At 38.5% G+C, this 20,252-nt stretch overlaps 1 protein-coding gene across 1 annotated transcript in view; it reads right to left on the bottom strand.

Annotated features, from left to right (window-relative positions):
• The window catches only part of LOC127417948 (iron-sulfur clusters transporter ABCB7, mitochondrial), a 67,619-nt gene extending 49,784 nt beyond the window's left edge, over nucleotides 1-17,835 (bottom strand). Inside the window, exon 1 of the mRNA XM_051658235.1 lies at nucleotides 17,647-17,835. Within this exon, the coding sequence (XP_051514195.1) occupies nucleotides 17,647-17,796 (150 nt within the window). The 5' untranslated portion in view covers nucleotides 17,797-17,835. The remainder of the gene's footprint in view (nucleotides 1-17,646) is intronic.
• Nucleotides 17,836-20,252: the final 2,417 nt, after the last annotated feature.

Genomic DNA, 20,252 nt, shown 5'->3' with positions numbered 1-20,252 from the left:
AGCGAACACTGTTATACACTGGACTAAACACTTTTTACATTTCACTTTGGACAAATATATTACAACTGGTTCATGGCAAATGTGGAGAACATCGAAACCCTCAAACGCTTTATCGACGATTACTTCTTCAGACTTACCATCATGCCTCAACTGCAAAAAAAAGCACCGGCGTCGGGAAGACTCGGCAGACACAGAGGACAACACAACAACAGTGGAGGTGAGCATACTGGAATCCATCAACAACAAATTGGCTATTCTTGAACTGTTACACCAGGACATTAAGGATTTAAAAACGTGTCTTGAATTCAGCCAATCTCAAATAGAATCACTTCAAAGGAAAACAGCGAACTACAGACAACGATCACAACACAAATCGATAATCTTACTTCAGACAATAAACAAATGAAAGAAACCATCCTTGACCTCCAGTGCCGAAGTATGCGTGACAATTAAATATTCTCAGGTATACCCGAAACAGCGTAAGATAACCCGAAGAGGCCATCAAAGAATTCATGCACTCCGCTTTAAACTCCCCATGGCAACAGTCAATACAATAACCTTTCAATGCGTACACAGGATCGGACTGAAAAGCACCGATGTCAAGTGACCCCATCCAATTGTACCGAAATTCGAACATTACAAACATAAAGAACTAATGAAAAGCAAAGGTAGAGAAGTACGAGGAAATAATTTTGGGCTGAACGACCAGTTCCCTCGAGAAATCCAAGAACGATGAAAAAAACTAATCCCAATAACGAAACAACACCGAAAAGAAGGACTCAGCTAGGGATGCACCGATCCCACTTTTTCTCTTCCGATCCGATTCCGATATCGGAAATCTCAGATCGGCCGATACCGATCCCAAGCCGATACCAGTGTTGTTTTTTTGCATAATCAGTTTAGAATATCTTTACATTATTGTGTGGAACTAATTGGGAGTACTCTTTAATATGTAAAGAAACACAAACCTCTAACTACACATTATTTCAATATAAATGTATAGCTTATTAAGAAACACTTTATTATTAACTAGTATACTGGATAATGTAGCAGCAAAATTAACAGTAATTCCAGTCTTCAAGTCTTCAGTAGAAAAGAAACCAGTGTTTTATTTTTGCCTTTTTTTTTTTTTTTTTTTTTAATGTTTCAACTTGCATCTGGACTTTAAAGATTCAGATCTCTTTTTTGTTCAATTTAGTTGTAAGACATCAGTCCACTTTTCATTCACACAGTTATTTTCTGGAACCCATTTAACTTAAATATTGTTATAAATTGTAAACAAATACTAATGATGACAATAATAATAATAATAATAAATTATGTTCTAGTTAATATTCTTTGACTTTTAATTTTAAATACAAATGTAATATTTTTAAATCGTGCTCTTTTTAAACCCTCATGCTTTTATTTTGACATTCTGAACTCTCCAGGAAGTCCTGTATGTGTCTGTTTGTAGGCAAGTTCACAGTAGTTTAATTCGATTCTTATTCAAATTCTGGTCAAATGCATCTCCGGTGCCATTCTAATTGCATATTATAGCAATATTGTAGCACTCAAATATTGCGCACCGCTGTGAAGGCTAAAAATAGCCGTGAGTGTACCAGCCTCTGCGTGAGTTTGTGTAAACAGAGCAGCACCATTCACTAATGCGCTGGCGCTGCGCTACTATATTTACTAACCAAACACAGATTCACAGAGTTATCGCACGTCTTCAAGTGGCTTTGAATAAAATGCACAAGCAATATGAACTGCTTTAATGGTGTTTTTAAGGTTCTTTTATGTCATTATTGGAGCTTGACAGTAACGAACATGACTAACACACAGTATCGGATTTGGATCGGGCTCGTCGGTCCGATACCCGATCCGTCTAAAAGCTTCAGTATCGGAGTCGATCGGTGCATCCCTAATTACAAACATAAAGAACTTCTGAAAAGCAAAGGTAGAGAACTACGAGGAACCCATTTTGGGCTGAACGACCAGTTCCCTCAAGAAATTCAAGAACGACGAAAAAACTAATCCCAATAATGAAACTACCGAAAAGGAGGAAAACAAGTAAGCCTCAATGTCGACAAACTGTACATAACTTCATAGAGACACTGACACTATTTGGATCTAAAACCGGACAGTGCTGGATCATGTTGCAGACTAAATTTGTATAAACAATAATCTGCGTTCGAACGGTTTTTGTGTATTTCACCAATTTCACCCTATGTTTGCAACTTTCTAAATCTTGTTTGTTGTGTGTTAAATGTCAGCTGATTTCATATCTCCTCATATTATATACCATAGCCAGTATCCCCACAAAAAACTATAACATGAATAATGTGCAATACTATCTACTTAAATATATATGACGTTTGTTAGTTGTAATGTGCGAGGCATTAATTCACCGATTAAAATATCCTAAATATTAAACCATCTCAAAACATTAAATGCCGACATACACTATATTGCCAAAATTATTCGCTCACCTGCCTTTAGACGCATATGAACTTAAGTGACATCCCATTCTTAATCCATAGGGTTTAATATGACGTCGGCCCACCCTTTGCAGCTATAACAGCTTCAACTCTTCTGGGAAGGCTTTCCACAAGGTTTAGGAGTGTGTTTATGGGAATTTTTGACCATTCTTCCAGAAGCGCATTTGTGAGGTCAGACACTGATGTTGGACGAGAAGGCCTGGCTCGCAGTCTTCGCTCTAATTCATCCCAAAGGTGCTCTAAAGGGTTGAGGTCAGGACTCTGTACAGGTCAGTCAAGTTCTTCCACACCAAACTCGCTCATCCATGCCTTTATGGACCTTGCTTTGTGCACTGGTGCGCAGTAATGTTGGAACAGGAAGGGGCCATCCCCAAACTGTTCCCACAAAGTTGGGAGTATGGAATTGTCCAAAATCTCTTGGTATGCTGAAGCATTCAGAGTTCCTTTCACTGGAACTAAGGGGCCAAGCCCAGCTCCTGAAAAACAACCCCACACCATAATCCCCCCTCCACCAAACTTCACAGTTGGCACAATGCAGTCAGACAAGTACCGTTCTCCTGGCAACCGCCAAACCCAGACTCGTCCATCAGATTGCCAGATGGAGAAGCGTGATTCGTCACTCCAGAGAACGCATCTCCACTGCTCTAGAGTCCAGTGGCGGCGTGCTTTACACCACTGCATCCGACGCTTTGCATTGCACATGGTGATGTATGGCTTGGATGCAGCTGCTCGGCCATGGAAACCCATTCCATGAAGCTCTCTACGCACTGTTCTTGAGCTAATCTGAAGGCCACATGAACTTTGGAGGTCTGTAGCGATTGACTCTGCAGAAAGTTGGCGACCTCTGCGCACTATGCGCCTCAGCATCCGCTGACCCCGCTCTGTCATTTTACGTGGCCTACCACTTCGTGGCTGAGTTGCTGTCATTCCCAATCGCTTCCACTTTGTTATAATACCACTGACAGTTGACTGTGGAATATTTAGTAGCGAGGAAATTTCACGACTGGACTTGTTGCACAGGTGGCATCCTATCACAGTACCACGCTGGAATTCACTGAGCTCCTGAGAGCGGCCCATTCTTTCACAAATGTTTGTAGAAGCAGTCTGCATGCCTAGGTGCTTCATTTTATACACCTGTGGCCATGGAAGTGATTGGAACACCTGAATTCAATTATTTGGATGGGTGAGCGAATACTTTTGGCAATATAGTGTATGTCTACTACAAGAAACTCACCTATTAAAATCTGAACACAAGAAACTCCAAACTTCACAATTCACACAGGTATATTTTTCCATCTTATAACTCAAAGAAGAGAGTAGCAGCCACCCTCATAAGAAAAAGCCATATCAATTATCATGAATAAAACAATAGCTGACAACACAGAGGGTCAGTATATTATTATTAATGTTACCATTAACAATAAAGATATTACAACTGCTAATATTTATGGACCAAACATAGATTTTTTTCCTGTTGTTATCCAACTTCTCGCAATCAGTTATAATCATAGGAGGAGACTTCAACACAGTTGTCAACCCAATACTAGACAAATCCAATAACTCAAATCAACTGAAAATCTGGCACTCTACAGAGATCATAAAACAATATATGACAGACCTTGGCGATAATTGGAGACAGAAAAACCCTATAACGAGAAAATACACATACTTCTCACCTGTTCATAAGACACATTCACATAATGATTTATTCTTAACAAGTAACTCCATTATCTCAATTATACCACACACCACATTAGCATCGCGGACCATGCACCAATTACCCTCACTTAAATGCAACAAGTAAAGAACACTTACACCTATAATTAAGAACTCTAAAAACAATATTGTCCACACCTCACAATAAATAAACGAAAGCTTTTGGAGTCTGCATAGTAGGGCTGAAACGATTAGTCGACGTTATCACAACATTGACAATAAAAATTTGAATAGTCATTTGATCTCATTTAATGCAACATGACATCATTTGAAACACTTATGATGACACACGAGAGCAGCACTGCCACTCACGCCTGAATGAAGAGGAAGAAAACACAGTTCAGTCCAGACACACTCCAAACCTTCCAAATAGCCTTAAAGGTGATGTAGATCGCAAAGTATGATGGAATTATAATACAAAAATACAAAATAAGTAAATACAGAGGCAGTGTCGTCCTGACGTGAAATAAAGCGGAACTTTACCTGCCGTTCCACTTGAGCAAAACTTACCTGCCAGAGCGTCTAAAAATGAAACACCCTGGCGTTATATCTTAAATTCATCCATTATTAAAGTTCAAATAATAAGGAAATGGTTGTGTAAATGAACTCAAACACTGAAACTGGCATTTCTCTGTGTGGCCAGAGCCACTTATATGAGTCGCGTGAAAAACGGCGAGAGAGAAAGTTTCAAACTTCTCCCGGCTGATAAACCACTCGCACCCGCTTGCTGCAGCTAGATTATAACATGATGGCTCGCGACGTAGTGAATCATAATATACTGTATGTGTCACGGTGTGTATCTTATCGTAAAGAAAATCGGTGATACGCAGATCTATTAAGAAGAGAGATTGTTTTTTTTTGTGAGTTAAAGATGGACTGAAGTGAACAAAAAGGTGAGAAAGTGTAGTCTTAGCCCATTATGCAATACAAAAAAAGAAGGTTTTTGATTTGTCATTTTTGGTTTGTTTTCCAATATAAATATTTAAAACTACTTACGTACATTTACTTTAGGAGCTATACTGCAGAAGAAACAACTGTTATTGGGGAATGTTGAATATAATATTTACATATTTTAATATGCCTAAAAATCCTTAAAACAAGATACATTTATTTGAAAAGCAACATATAAGATATTAAGAATATTTTAAAGTATATTATATCTTACTGCACTGGCAGATGAATGAACAAGTGAAAAAAATACACTTATATAAAGGGGCATAGATTCCGGGGGGATGGGGGAAGGTAAGGACCCATCATTATGCACAAATTATAGGCTGCTATCTCTTATTAACACAGACATAAAAACAATCTAGCTACACATCTAGAAACCATCATCTCATGTATCATTCACCCAGATCAAAAATGTTTTATTAAAGGACATCACTCAACAAATAACATACGCCGCTTATTTAATATCATGAATATCAATAAATCACAAAATACCACAATTGTTGTATCACTGGATGCTGAAAAAGCATTCGACAAAGTAAATTGGCACTTTCCTTTTACAACACTACAAACATTTGGTTTCGGAGAATCATTCATCCACTGGATCAGAACATTATATAGAACATCTAAAGGCTTCAGTTATCATTAATAACATCATATCAGTAACAATAAGGGACCAGACAAGGATGATCACTCTCTCCACTGCTTTTTGCATTATTCATACAGGCCTTAACAGCTGCCATAAGACAAAATAATAATATCACTGGCTTTACATTAAATAAGACCATCCATAAAATCTCACTGTATGCAGACAACATTCTACCAGTAAATAAAACATTTCAGAACAAGAATATTCCATTTAGCATAGGCAATATCCCCTACCTAGGAACACACATCTCCCCCCACCTATCGGATTTAATGTTAACTTCACTCCACTGCTAAAGACAATCGAAGACAACTTAAATCAATGGATGAACCTACCACACTCTCTCATAGGACAAATCGCTACAGTAAAAATGTCTATATTACCAAAAATTGATTATCTGTTTCCAATGATACAACCCACTAAAAAATGGTTTCACACATTAAATAGCAAGATAAATACATTTTACTGGAACAATAAGAACCCTAGAATAAATATCAACACACGGCAGAAAAGCAAAGACATGGGATGATTAGGGGCACCCAACTTTCATTATTACCATCTAGCTCCACAAATACAATATCTTTGCAATGGAAAAATGGCAATCCTCTCCATAACACATGGTTATAATGAAACAGACTGAATGCAAAAAAATTTCATTATCTGACCTACCCTTCATTACTAATACAATAAAGCGTCATGATTCGCACAACATTACTTGCCTGGTGGAACGTGAATAAAATAACTCACTTAATACCACACTCCCTCTCTCCTATATGGCATAATCCTGATTTCATCATTGATAAATCTCCAATTGCTAATGAAAGATGTAAAGAAACAGGATTCACACATTTACATAAACTTTTCCTAGACAAAATTTCCAGAGCTGATACAGAAATATAATCGAAGCAAAGACCAATTTTTTTACTATCTACAAATTAAAAGTGCTATCAAAACTAACATCGGCAACAATTACCCCAAACCACCACCACTATATGGAAAAAAAGAAAAAAATCAGCAACTCAAAACAATTATTGTCTAAACTATACACCATATTAATATCTACAGACACAACATATTCAATGCCACTTAAACAATGGGAGAAAGACCTCAAAATAACTACAGACATTAATTTCTGGAAACAAGTTTGCATTAACACATTCAGTTTAAGCAGAAATACTAACATACAACTAATCCAATATAAAATCATACATAGAACACACTTAACACAACACAAAATGCGTGCACTGCAGTCTCAATACCTAAGATGACTACTTTCATGCCCTCCGGTCCGGTCCATCTGTTGCCAAATTTTGGACAGAAGTCACTGCTAAATTATCGGTTTATTTTAATTGTGAAATTCCTGCAATTCCATCGTTTTGTCTTTAAGGTGATAAGTCACAAATAACTCCCATACCGGAACACACAACACCCCTACTCGTCCCTAGCTATCACCAAGAAAACATTTTTGATCAACTTGAAGAATAAAAATAAAATCTCCATTACACAATGTCGACAAATATCAACAGACCATAATAACAAACAAAAACAGGCAGCCATATTCAAACACAAATTACCCAAATTTAAACAACTATTTAACTCCATCGCTTCTTTTCTAAACATCAACAAACTCTGATTGGGAGGTGACGCCATGTGAAGGGCAGACGTGTGAGAGACAGCTCTGCACGCTTTGCTAATTTTTTTTATTATTTTCATGATATAATCCGGTGAAATTCGATACACCCAGTTACACATTTGCTGTCTGAAGTAAACATGGCAAAGAAGTCAAAATCCTCGGGCTCTGGAGACATTAAAAGACACTTACGGGTTCAAGATGAAAGCCCAGACAGGCCTGTGGACCGGGGACTCTATTTGGATGGCGCGGCGGGAGAAGGAATCCAGCGTCAGCTGTCCAACATGTCGGTGATGTTGACGAAGGTACTTGCGGACTTGGAGGATCTCGCTGTAATATGTCGATCGATTACGGCGATGGAAAAAAAATTATCTGAGTTAGTCACAAGAGTGACAGATGTTGAGAGACGATTCGATCATTTGGAGTCATCAGAGAGGGAAATAGCAGCTAATCCGCCCGTGACCAAGGTTGATTTGGAACGTGTTCTTGAAAAGCTTGAAGATCTTGAGAATAGAAGCCGCAGGAATAACATTCGAATTGTTGGAATTCCTGAGCATGAGGAGGGCAGAGATATGGTGAAATTCCTAGAGGAGCTTTTCCCGAGTCTGCTCGACATAACAGGCCACAAGCTGGAAATCGAGCAAGCTCACAGAGTCCCAGCTCACAGATCTGCTGAGGGAGAAAGGCCCCAAACGATTCTGGCCAAATTTTGAGATCATCTGATAAAGATCTCGTGTTGCGCTAGGCGAGGAGTAAAGGAAAGCTTTCTTGGAAGAATTACAATATTTTCTTGTTCCCGGACTTTGCGAACTCGACAAGAGAGAAACGCGATCGGTTTAAGGAATGCAAGAAACTCTTACATCAGCAGATCATCACTTTTGCTCTGATGTTTCCAGCCAAACTGAGAATAGAAATGAAGGACAGTCGCAAAGTATTTACATGTCCCAATCAGGCAATGTCTTTTATAGAATCAATGGGTGAGTAAACCATTGGGTGTTTCTTATGTGAGTGGGTCGACTCGCTGTACTTACTCTGGCTTTTGAGGAAGCTGGGCGTCATTTTGGTTTCTTTTTTCTTTTTGCGTTGGCTCCGCCGAGCGGCTAGAGTTTGTTTTGTGAATAACACTTTTCCTTAAAGAAACTTTTGCATTGACAAAAGATTACTTTTGCATTGAAGTTCCCAGCCAGTTTGAGAGCTGACACTACAGATGACCGCAAAATATCTACATGCTCACACAAAGGATGTCTTTTATAAAGTTGACGAATTGTGTAAGTCATGGTATATACATTTATGTGGCCTCCGAGTGAAATGACTCGACCATCCGGGGAACCGGGATGCCGGCTTTGTTTCTTTTTGTATTGGTTCCGCCTAGCGGCTGGAGCTTGTTCTATTGAATAACACTCCTTTGGAACAGCTGTGGATTAATCTGTTCATTCTTCATGCTTATTCCTCCTGCTGGCTGGAGTTTGTTTTGTTGAGTATTTTTACGGGACATTGGAATGATTACGTCATCCACTGATCTCATAACAGCTGGCTCACTCAACATTCGTCTGTTTGTCCGAGGAATCTGAACGGTTTTATATCAGCTGGAATTTGTTTTGTGGAAGATCACACCTTTGAGACAGTTCTGTGAATGAATCTACACGTTCTTTGTGTTCATTCTTCCTATTGGCTGGGGTTTATTTTACAAAGTGTTTTCTGTTATGTAATTTTGCCTCACAAATTTGTGAGGCAAAACTGAGCAATCCGATGGCAAAGTTGTCGTGGGGGCTCATGCGCGCTCATGGACCTTTTGAATTTAGAGGGATTGTCGCCAGTTGGCGCTTTCGTGCACGGGGTTAATGCACACTTTTTTCTGTTCGTTTTGTTCGGGGTGAAGTTCGGGGTTTTATTGTTGCAATAATGTTGAAATGTGGTCTTCATAATTTTGTTTTTGGCACAAAATTAATTTTTTCTATTATATCACAATGTCAAATGTTAATATGATTGTACTATCTCTTGTACTAATGTGAATGGGTTGGGGCACCCCATAAAAAGGTCAAAAAAGGTTATTTCTTAAACGTAAGGAATATGATATAGTGTTTCTTCAAGAAACACATCTTTCCCCATAGGAAGCTGAAAAATTTGGGAAGATTTGGGGTGGACATGTTTTCTTTACTGCGGGCTCAAGTAAGAGCAGGGGAGTCATTATATTGGTAAATAAACATTTACAATTCAAATTTCTCAAACAGAGTAAAGATAAATTAGGAAGAGTAATTATTGTTTTAGCAGAAATTCAGGGGCAAAGTCTGATTTTGGCTAATATTTACACACCTAACGCTGATGATCAGGGCTTTTTTATAGATCTTGAAGGGATGTTGCAAGCCACTGGCACCCCTCATGATATAATTTTGGGAGGAGACTTTAATCTTTTGATGAACTCAGTCCTTGATCATTGTGAAGCAAAGGTGTGTAAGCCCCCTAGAGCAACACTGACACTTCACAGGATGTGTAAAAATCTTGGTCTTACAGATATTTGGAGACTTTTGAACCCATCTGGTAGAGACTAACATATTTTTCATCAGTCCATAAGATTTATTCTAGAACAGATTTTTTTTGGATATCCAAGTCCCTCATTTCATCTGTTGTTGATTGCTCAATTGGAAACATTTTAGTCTCAGATCACGCCCTGGTGAGTTTAGAGGTGTTGCCACACACCGAGAAAAAGAAATTATATAGTTGGCGCCTTAATATATCCCTTTTGCAAAATCCAAATTTCCAACAAATGTTAAAGACTGAAATCAGTGTTTATATGGAAACCAACTGGTCCTCGGTAACCTCTGTGGGCGTGGCTTGGGAGGCACTTAAGGCGGTTCTTAGGGGTCGGATCATACAGTATGCCTCATTCATCAAAAAATCCAAAGCATGAGAACTCGTGGAGTTGGAAGGAAATATGAGTGCAGAGGCAGAGCTGAAGCACCGTATGTCCTCTGATGGCCTCAGAGAATTGACCCGATTGAAATATAGATATAATACTATTTTGTTGCAGAAAGTGGAGTTTTGGTTATTCAGGGCAAGACAGTCATACTTTGAGTCGGGGGACAAAGCAGGGAAGCTTTTGGCTAGATATATAAAGCAGAGAGAGTCTCTTTCTATCAATCTGCTGGTGGTGAAATTTTTACCTCAGCCATTGATATTAATAATGCCTTTAAAGAGTTCTATCTTGATCTCTATAGTTCCATGTCTTCGTCTACTGATGAAGATATTAGAATCTTTGTGGAACCATTAGAACTTCCTAAACTGACGACTGAGCAAAAAAACTCTTGAGAGGGGGGTTTAAATTTTTAAATGTGTGTGTATGTGTGTGTGTGTGTATATATATATATATATGTGTGTGTGTTTCTTGTTATTATAAGATTTAATTAAAAAAAATAATTACAAAAAAAAAAACACTCTGATCGGTGAATGAACACCTTGAAATGATCACATATATTTATTTTAAGTGAAACAAATATGCATACATTTGTACTGGAATATTGTCTGAATACTAATTTATTTAAAATATAATCAAGTTTAGGAAATGTCAAAGCACTATTATATATTTATATTATCCATAAGATAATGGAGTCCCCTAATGATAAACGTATGTTTTACCCCAATTTCTGTGGCTAACACTGGCATATTTACATTTTCAGGAGGTACAAGCTCGACTCGCTACACATCCTTGCACAGAAACTGATTGTATGAAGCAGTGCACACTTATTCACTGCGTGTGACACATGCCCCTGGCAAAATAAACACAGGAGTGCATTTACTGTACAGAGTATGAAGACTTCACCTGCAAGCAGGCAAGTGATACGGGCAAGCTGCTATTTCTCTTCGCATCGCATGAATACGCTCACTGACTTTCATCTGAACCCGTTTCAAGAGCAAAACTGCCAGAGAGAGACCCAGACAGCGTGTGCGTGATAGAGACTGAAGGACCTGTCCGTTCATTAAGCTGCACACAGGTATACTTGTAGAGACTGAACGGACTGCCAGAGAAAATAATAGGTTTGAGATTTAAAACTTTAGATAATTAAACCTCAGCATACGTATAGTGTCTAATAATGCATTGGTAATGTACACTTAAGTTTCTCTTGCCAATAAAGTTTGATATGAACTAAATCTGCCGATTTGATCCTATTACAACGTCCACTGATTTTATGGCATGTGCCTGTATACATATACTTGTATAAAAGATTAACATCTGTAAAAACGTGTCTAATTAATCCTATCCGCAAAACAAAACAAAAAAGAAACAAAAACAACAAAATGACATTTAAATAATTAAAATAAATGATGTCTAACCAATTTCTTGCAAGTTTTTTGAGACAAAGTATAAAGTGAAAATATATATATATTTTTTATGTTTGTTGTAATGTAACATGTCCCATAATTTAATTTAATCGATTCACAGCCCTAATTTAAAGTAATTGAAATGCAGTGAATAATGTATAATTTGTCATGTTTACCTTTTGCATTCGTGGTGCTAATGCGCTAACACGCTATACCTCAGATATATACACCGATTACACACTATTATTGTATTTTATGAAGACACTGATACTATAAAAAAGATGGGTGTATAATAGAGAGTTAAAGGGTAGAATACAGACAATACAATGATGATAGGCATATCTCAGTTTGGGCTGATGTGTGAATGGCTTTCGGCTGCAGACGGCTCATGAGTAAAGCGGCATATCAACCAACAGAGTAAATGGGCACCTACCAATGATGTGGAATGGCAGTAAAGTGTTTAGCCGCTGGTACAAAGATTTCCTGAAAGTTCGCCTGTTACAGACCACCGAAAATAACTCAAAAGCACTATCATTTTGGCCAGATTTTGTTCTAAATGAAGTCACACCCATTCGTTCTTCGATTTAGTATGAAGTGTGCAGGGGCCTGAAATCCTTCCATGGCATCAACTCTATAAAGCAACAATGTTTTCTGGAGTTTTGTCACCTGAAATTGCTTGCAAAGATGTTTCTTCAGCGAAATGATCCAAAACCCTTTAAAACAACAGTGCAACCCACTGAAGAGACCGTCTATCCCTCACAGCCTTGTTTTCATTCGTCAAAAATTAAAGACGCCGCTACTGTGAAAAATAGTATGTTCACATCATGTCGGAATTACTGTAATTATGAGATGGCAACTCACAGATTCTACTCAATGCAATCAACATCCTCAGACCTTGTAAGTTATCCGTTTCTATGGCAACACTTCGGTATAACACAGAGGGCGTATGCTGTTTGATAAGCTTAAGACTTGTTTCTCTCCAGCGCATAACTTACATTTTACTGCTATTTTTATGTTTTATAATGTATTCACTATACATGTTATGAATTCAAAATCAGGCGCGTATTAACAGCAAAACTGTTTGTCTTTACCACAAGCGAGTCTCTGTTAAACCAACGTGCGCATCTACATCAATCAAACCGATCGCAATGGAGAAAGGGAGCGCAATCATTTTTATTAAACTGTGCTTTGTGGTTTAGTAATCATGCAACAACATACTGCGATTTCAGCTTCAATGTAATCAATTGTGCTGCTCTTGGATGTCACAGTGATGTCTCAGAGGTCCAAGTGTGCCGGTTTTTAATGTGTCATACGAGTGATTACACATCTTAACATGTGAGAAACAAATATTAAAACAACATATAATGAACACCACAAACCGTGTGGAACCAAAATGAAAAAAAGATTGTGGAGCAACACGGGACCACACAGAACCAAAGCATCACATGGTACTGTACACTAGAAACTGCTGATCAGATAAATGCATGTGAAGCAGGGGGCGTGGCCACAAGGGTGGCAGCTGCCACCCTAAAACTTAGGTTTGCCACCCCATCTGCCAGCCCACCATAAGTATCCAAATGTATTAAATATAAATGTAAGTATATTATAGTTGATGCTGACATTGTGTAGGGGTTTATTCATGTCAAACTGCCTAAACTCACAAAAAAAAACAAATGACTTCAGACCCATAGTGTGATTGATTGCAGCAGCAACCAATCCTGTGAATGTTTACAGCAGTGGCCAATCGCGTACCTACTACTGCAGTGCGTGTACCAAGTTTGGGCTCTCACAGATTGATGATCTTATTTCCTCAACAACAATGACCATATGGAGAAATACGTGAAAAAAAAAAAAAAAAAGAGAGAGATAAATGATGAATTTCTCAGTTGTTTCCAAGTATTCACTAAATGATTATTAGATACATCGCTGTCAGTTATGGGTTACTTTTTGAAATAGCTTTCATCAGGTATGTGTATAATCCTCATGAAACATCTCCAGTTCTTGAGTAGGAGTTTCTATTTCATCTGTGTGTGGTTTGACTGTTGATCCGTCGCTGGAATGTGTTATTTTAAATAGGGATGTATTTGTACTCGTAAAAATGCTCTGATACCAAAAACCGATACCATCTGACGTACGAATGTCATTACGTTAACATTCAGCGCACAGATTAAAATCACGTCATGTCCTAGTGAGATTATTTAACAGCAAAAGATGCGATGAGATAAATATATAATTTGCACATGCAGCGTTTTAAGTGAGTGCTTGTGAATGTGTGCAGCCGGTGTTATGCAGGCATTGAGACACAAACTGCTCATACCTTTAGAGATCCTCGGCTCATACATGGAAAACATTTATGAGCATCGCATGCTCTGTTTGTAGCAGATGACAGCAGGCAGAGCACTAATTCACTTTTTAGCACGAGTCATATACAGACTACATATTTATTTATATAGTAGCCTTTTGCGGTTTAATAATCACTGTGATTCATGTAGCGACCGGCTTTTCCGGATTGGGAATCTGCCATCATTACATCAGAGCTCCTTGGTCTAACAACACAGAAACACTTCAAAATAAAAGCTCAATTTAAATGAAAAAAGTAAGAAAAGTCTTCGTTGCGACTGTTATCGGTGTCGTTTAGTGTCGGCAGTTTTTCCGCAGCTTGCGCTCTTTTCTGTGTCCCCCATTGTAATTGCCTTCTCAACCGTATTGTTGTGTGTATGTAGAGTGTGTGTTGTCTTTTTCTCTTTCTCTCCCTCTCTCTGAATCACTCTCAGGTGTGCGGTAACCAGGTGAGCTGATTGTTGATGAGGCGCACCGGTGCACAGTGCGTTTCCTCCCTAAATAAACTGAGTGATCCATGGTTGGGTTGTGTGATGGCAGACGAGTGTTCTCGTTCACGGGTGCTCAGGTGCATAGGTGCATACTGACTTTTTTCCGGGATCCCGCTGCTGGTGCGGAGAGTTTGTGGTTGTCGCTGTTTTTTCATATACAGAACTGTCCATAAACGTGTCAGTGTTTCCGCTTCTCTCGTTTCCTCGCTTCTTTTATTGCATTTTATTTTTTAAATGTAACACCCATCCACTGGCGTACAGATGCAATCTTGGTTTATTAAAATAAAAAGTTATATTTGGGCGAATTAGAATCCAAAACCTCTAAAAACTAAAGGCAAAAAGTTACCACTAGATCAATCAGTCATGTTCTTAATCAAAGTGATGATCTATGAATTCATCTACTGACTAACAAAATCCCAAGACTGATAGTGGCAGATGTAGAAATGAAATTACCGTATTATGTGAAATATATAAACCGTATTTATTTGAGTGCTTGAATTGGTCATTAAGAATGACTGTTGATCAAAACAGGTAACTTAAAAGAATCTTTTACCGTGCATAACATAATTAATACTCATGAGTTTTGCAGCACTGCCCCCCACAGTACAATTTTCAGTAAAGTTTTTATTTTTATTTAGGCCTAACTTTGTGTTAATCTTCGCTTTCAAATGGATTATTCCAGCTGTTACAAAGGTGATAGGCCAACAGGACTTTATTAGCAGAACAACATGGGATATGCATGCATTTTCCATGCATGGGTACACTTTGGAAATTTGGCCTGCATAAGGTGGTGACGTTTAGTCCAGATTGCCGGTTCTAAATGTCAAGCTAAGGAACATTTAGAACTTGATGGTGTGTTTAATAGACAATGTCTTGGTGATCTGGAGATATACATTTTGTTTATTTTTTATTATGCACATTTTTTATTTATTTTTTAATGTTGGTAAATCAGTAGCAAAATGGTTACTATGTGGTTCCTGTAGAAATGCAGTTGTATCGTGAATTCATGGACATTTGTAATTTGATAGTGACTCCAATTAATGAACTAATACTTGCTGCAATACAGCTTGGTGCCTTAATCCATAAGAACTATGCATGGACGCCTGCTTTGGTGTTGCCACCCCTCATAGTCTACATGTCACCCCCTAAAAACAATTAATCCCTAAAAGAGATCCGCCCCTAATGTAAAGTTAATACTAGCCAGCTTGCTATTTTTCCCAACTGTGATGGAACTAAACAAAATATAAATATGTCGGAGTTCAATAAGCCAGAGTTTGAAGACCCACCGCCATCTCTAAAATCTGTTGTTTGGGAGCATTATGGTTTCGCAGTAAACTACAGTAATACTGGGCAACGAGTAGTGAACATGACGAAGGCTGTGTGTTGGCTCTGTTTCACCGAAGTCGGTATGTCTCAGGAAGCACATCTAACATGATGACTCATTTACGGCGGCATCATCCACATGTGTCTCTTAAGCTTACGGGAGCAAAACATAAACAGCCTGTGCAAGTTAGTCTCACCACGCCATTCAAGCAGCGTCTCGCTGCAAAAGGACAGTTATTCCATCAACGTGAACGTACGCTACCCGCCGGCTTTCGCTTTCACTATTATGCACTGTCTCCGTGTTTACAATCAAGTCTCCCGCATTTGGATGCGCTCTACAATATGGAACAGCCTTTATGTGGGCCCCCCTCCAGTCCGGCCGAATGTTTTTATACAATGTAATTATAAGAGGCTGTTAAGTTTAGTATTGTAATTTCGTTGAAGAAATATGCATAGAGCAGTCATGTATAAATGAGCCTTAACAATAAGAATTGTTGCCCATCAACCACTGAGTTTTCAAAATAAATAATTTAAAGAAAGGTTCGTTTTCCCTGCTGTACCGAACCGTGACCCCAAAACCGAGGTACGTACCGAACCGTGAATTTCGTGTACCATTGCAGAACTAATATAAATGGTAAGGGTCCTGATAGTAGTCCTGATAATGCCAAATTTATTTATTTGTTTATTCTATTGCAAACATTATTTTACTGGATAAGCATACACAACAACAACAACGTTTTTTTTTTGTTTTTTTTTTAAAGAATAGAACAAACATGCAATCAGTGACAATACTATTTAAAAACTTACAATATTTGAAATTTAAAATATTTAAAATCAGTGATAGTGTACAAGCATATGTATCTAACATAACTATGTATTTCAGCTGTAAAGAATTATTAATATTTCTATTCTGGTGTCACAATTGCCCTCTGCTGGGATGATTTTTTTGTAAATGACCCAAAAATTATATAGAATTTTCATTTTTGGGTGAACTGCCCCTTTAAGTTTTGTGAGCTTATCACGCAACATATGTGTGAAAAAAAATCGTTAAATACTGACTGAATGGAAATACATGCCACATATAGACAGACAGAAAACGTAAAAAATTGACTGAAACTATAACATGAACATAATGTCATTTTAACATGTTGTTTGTGACAGAAATCTTGTAATGGGGGTCACGTGTCATGTTGTGGTGATACAGAGGGTGGGATTCACCCTTATCTACACACACATGTGGCAGCATATGAGCGTTTTTCATAAGACACATGACAGTAGATCTCCAAATCAACTGGGACAGCATATTAAGTTATTTCATTAATTTAAATAAAAATTTTTTTTTTTAAAAATACCATCAAAAAGTACATTTGTTAGTACTAGACATTATTTGACCGTGCATATACTGTATAAAGTATACATTTACAGAACATGATACTGAAGGTCCAAACCAAAATAAATCCATTCCCAACTAATGACAAACAGCTAGTGTCACGTTTACACATAACTAACATTTAATTAGTCATGATGAACCATGACAACTTCCTCCTTCAGCAAACAAGAGCTAGTATGAAACAACAGCTAGAAGACAACGCAGCAAAACAAAAACAAAAGTATGTTTATGACTCACCTAATATATCTGACACTACACATTATAACAGTGTAGTAGTAAACGCATGTGTATATGTCTTTTATAAGAGTTGATTCATCTGCCCTTGTGTGACAGTGTCCTCAAGTCTCTGACAGAGCTGAATGTACCTGATAAGTGTTCCGGTGTTTCCGTTTACTCGCCGCTCTGTGGTCGTGATAACTCCACGCGTGAAAAGTGCTGCTCTTCTGTAGTAAAATCGATAATTTACGCCTTTGAATGTGAAACCCACATTTCAGCGGTACCGAGAGCGCCGCCATGCTGCACTGATATCAGGCTGAGGTAACGTCACGCGTGACGTCATTTCCGATCAGAAGCCCAGTTTAGCCAATAGAAGTACGACCAAAGTCCTTTCAGCAAGTCGGGTCACTCAGCGGCCATCTTTGGAACGCTATTTTCAATGTAAACAAGAGGCATGCTAGTGCAGCTCCTATCTTCTTGAATAGGGAAAGACCGAAACCTCCAAAACGGTTGGTCAAGATTACGATCAAAGAACACGTTTCAAATCGGTAGTAAAATTTGACAACACTGGTTTCATAACTTGTGCTTCTTTACCTCAGAAAACTAAATTTTCATGGCTTTTATACCCAATGCGCATGTGCGTCCTCAAGTTGATTGTGGCTCTTTTATCTTCAGGGCGGGACTTCCTTTCTACATCCGTTGACCTGGGCGTTCCCATTTCTCCCATTCATTTTAATTGAAGTGACCCATCTCTGCTGAATATTCTTTGGTTTACCACTGTGTAACATCACCATTTCCTCAAATAACAATTAAGAGTTAAAGCACTGAAGACACAAGTTTGTAAAGTTTAGCAAGCAGAATTTTCCCCCATTCATCCATTATGCTGGTCTTCAGCTGTACAATTGTTCGTTGCCGTATGGTGTGCTTCATAATGCGCCACACATTCTCAATCAGAGACAGGTCAGGACTGCAGGCAGGCCAATCTAGCACCCGCACTCTCTGTTTACGCAGCCATGCACTTGTAATCCACGCAGGTGTTGTCCTGCTGGAAAACCACTTCTGAATGTGTGTGATCTCCAATCTCTCACGTCACGTCATTTGTCTCTAATGGAGATCATGACATGGGCTTGGGAATACTTCAATAAACCTTTATCATTCGCCTCTGCATCCACAGATGTAAGTTAAGACTTTACTATACAAAGCAGAAGCCATACATCAACACTGTCCAGAAGCGCCGCTGACTTCTCTGGGCTCGGTCTCATCTTAGATGGAAAGTTGAACAGTGAAATAGTTTTTTGGAAAAAACAGCCGTTGTGTTCTCCAGGCCAAAGAGGAAAAGGACTATCCAAGCTGTTATCAGCATCAGGTCTAAAAGCCAGTGTCTGTCATGTTATGAGGGTGTGTCAGTGCCCATGGCATGGTTGACTTGCACATCTGTGAGGGCACCATTAATGCAGAAAGATATTTATATAGATGCCGTCTTTTCCCATGACATCACAGCACACTGCCCGGATAACAAGTGCGTGGCTGCGTAAACAGAGAGTGCGGGTGCTAGATTGTCCTACCTGCAGTCCTGGTCTGTCTCCAATTGAGAATGTTTGGCACATTATGAAGGGCACAATATGGCAACGAAGGCCCCGTACAATTGTGCAGCTGAAGAATAATGGATGAATGGGGGAAAATTCTGCTTGCTAAACTTAACAAACTTACATTTACATTTATTCATTTGGCAGACACTTTTATCCAAAGCGACTTACAAAAGAGGAAAACATAAGCGAATCATCTTAAGGAGACAGTGGTAAGAAAAGTGCCATATTACAAAGTTTCACTAGCATCAGAATAGTAGTATTCAAGACAGATTAAAGTGCAACAAGAATTTTTTTTTTTTTTAGTGACTGGTTAAGTGCTCATGGAAAAATGTGTTTTTAGATGGTTTTTGAAGACAGAAAGTGAGTCAGCTTCACGGATGGAGTTGGGAAGGTCATTCCATCAATGTGTTACGATGAAGCCGGGAAAGTGTTTTGGTGCCTCTTTGTGTTGGTACAACAAGGCGACGTTCCTTAGCCGACCGCAGGCTTCTAGTGGGCGCGTAGCTCTACATAAATGATTTTAGGTATGCTGGAGCAGACCCAGTGACTGTTCTGTATGCCAGCATCAGAGCCTTGAATTTGATACTTGCATCAACCGGCAGCCAGTGGAGAGAGACAAGGAGTGGTGTAACATGCGCTCTCTTTGGTTCATTATGCCACGATAAACCTTTTAAGTTGAACCAACAAGCACAGCAGAGAGTTGGATTAATGCATTTATTTAAGTTTAAATTGGCCTCCACAAAAGTAAAAGTTTATGTGGTTAAGTCCCATTCAACCTCATCCCAGCATGCACTTGGGCATGAATAATATGTTTGCATTGTTTGGTCGTTTGCATGGTTTTATGTACATTTTTGTTGTTGATTTTGTCGTCATGGTAGGTAACATGTTTTGTAATGTCAGAATGAGTTTGTTTCTCTAATAAAATGATCAATTTGTTGATTGTTAACTTTGTCAGGTTTTATGTACAAAGTGTCGAGGTCTGTGCATGCCATTTTAAAAATATATATATCTTTCCCCACATAAGTGTTCACGTGATGAGTAAAAATGTGATATTATTGGATTAAGACTGCAAGCACATCACTCTCCATGAAATATATGTTTATAGAAATGGTGAGATGAGATGTTGAGATGCTCAGAATATAGTTTAAAACCATGTAAATGAAGGA

This window comes from Myxocyprinus asiaticus, chromosome 27 (assembly GCF_019703515.2).
Source record: "Myxocyprinus asiaticus isolate MX2 ecotype Aquarium Trade chromosome 27, UBuf_Myxa_2, whole genome shotgun sequence".
Lineage (NCBI taxonomy): Eukaryota > Metazoa > Chordata > Actinopteri > Cypriniformes > Catostomidae > Myxocyprinus > Myxocyprinus asiaticus.
Note: the sequence above shows the minus strand (reverse complement) of the source record. Positions and strands in the feature narration are given on the sequence as shown.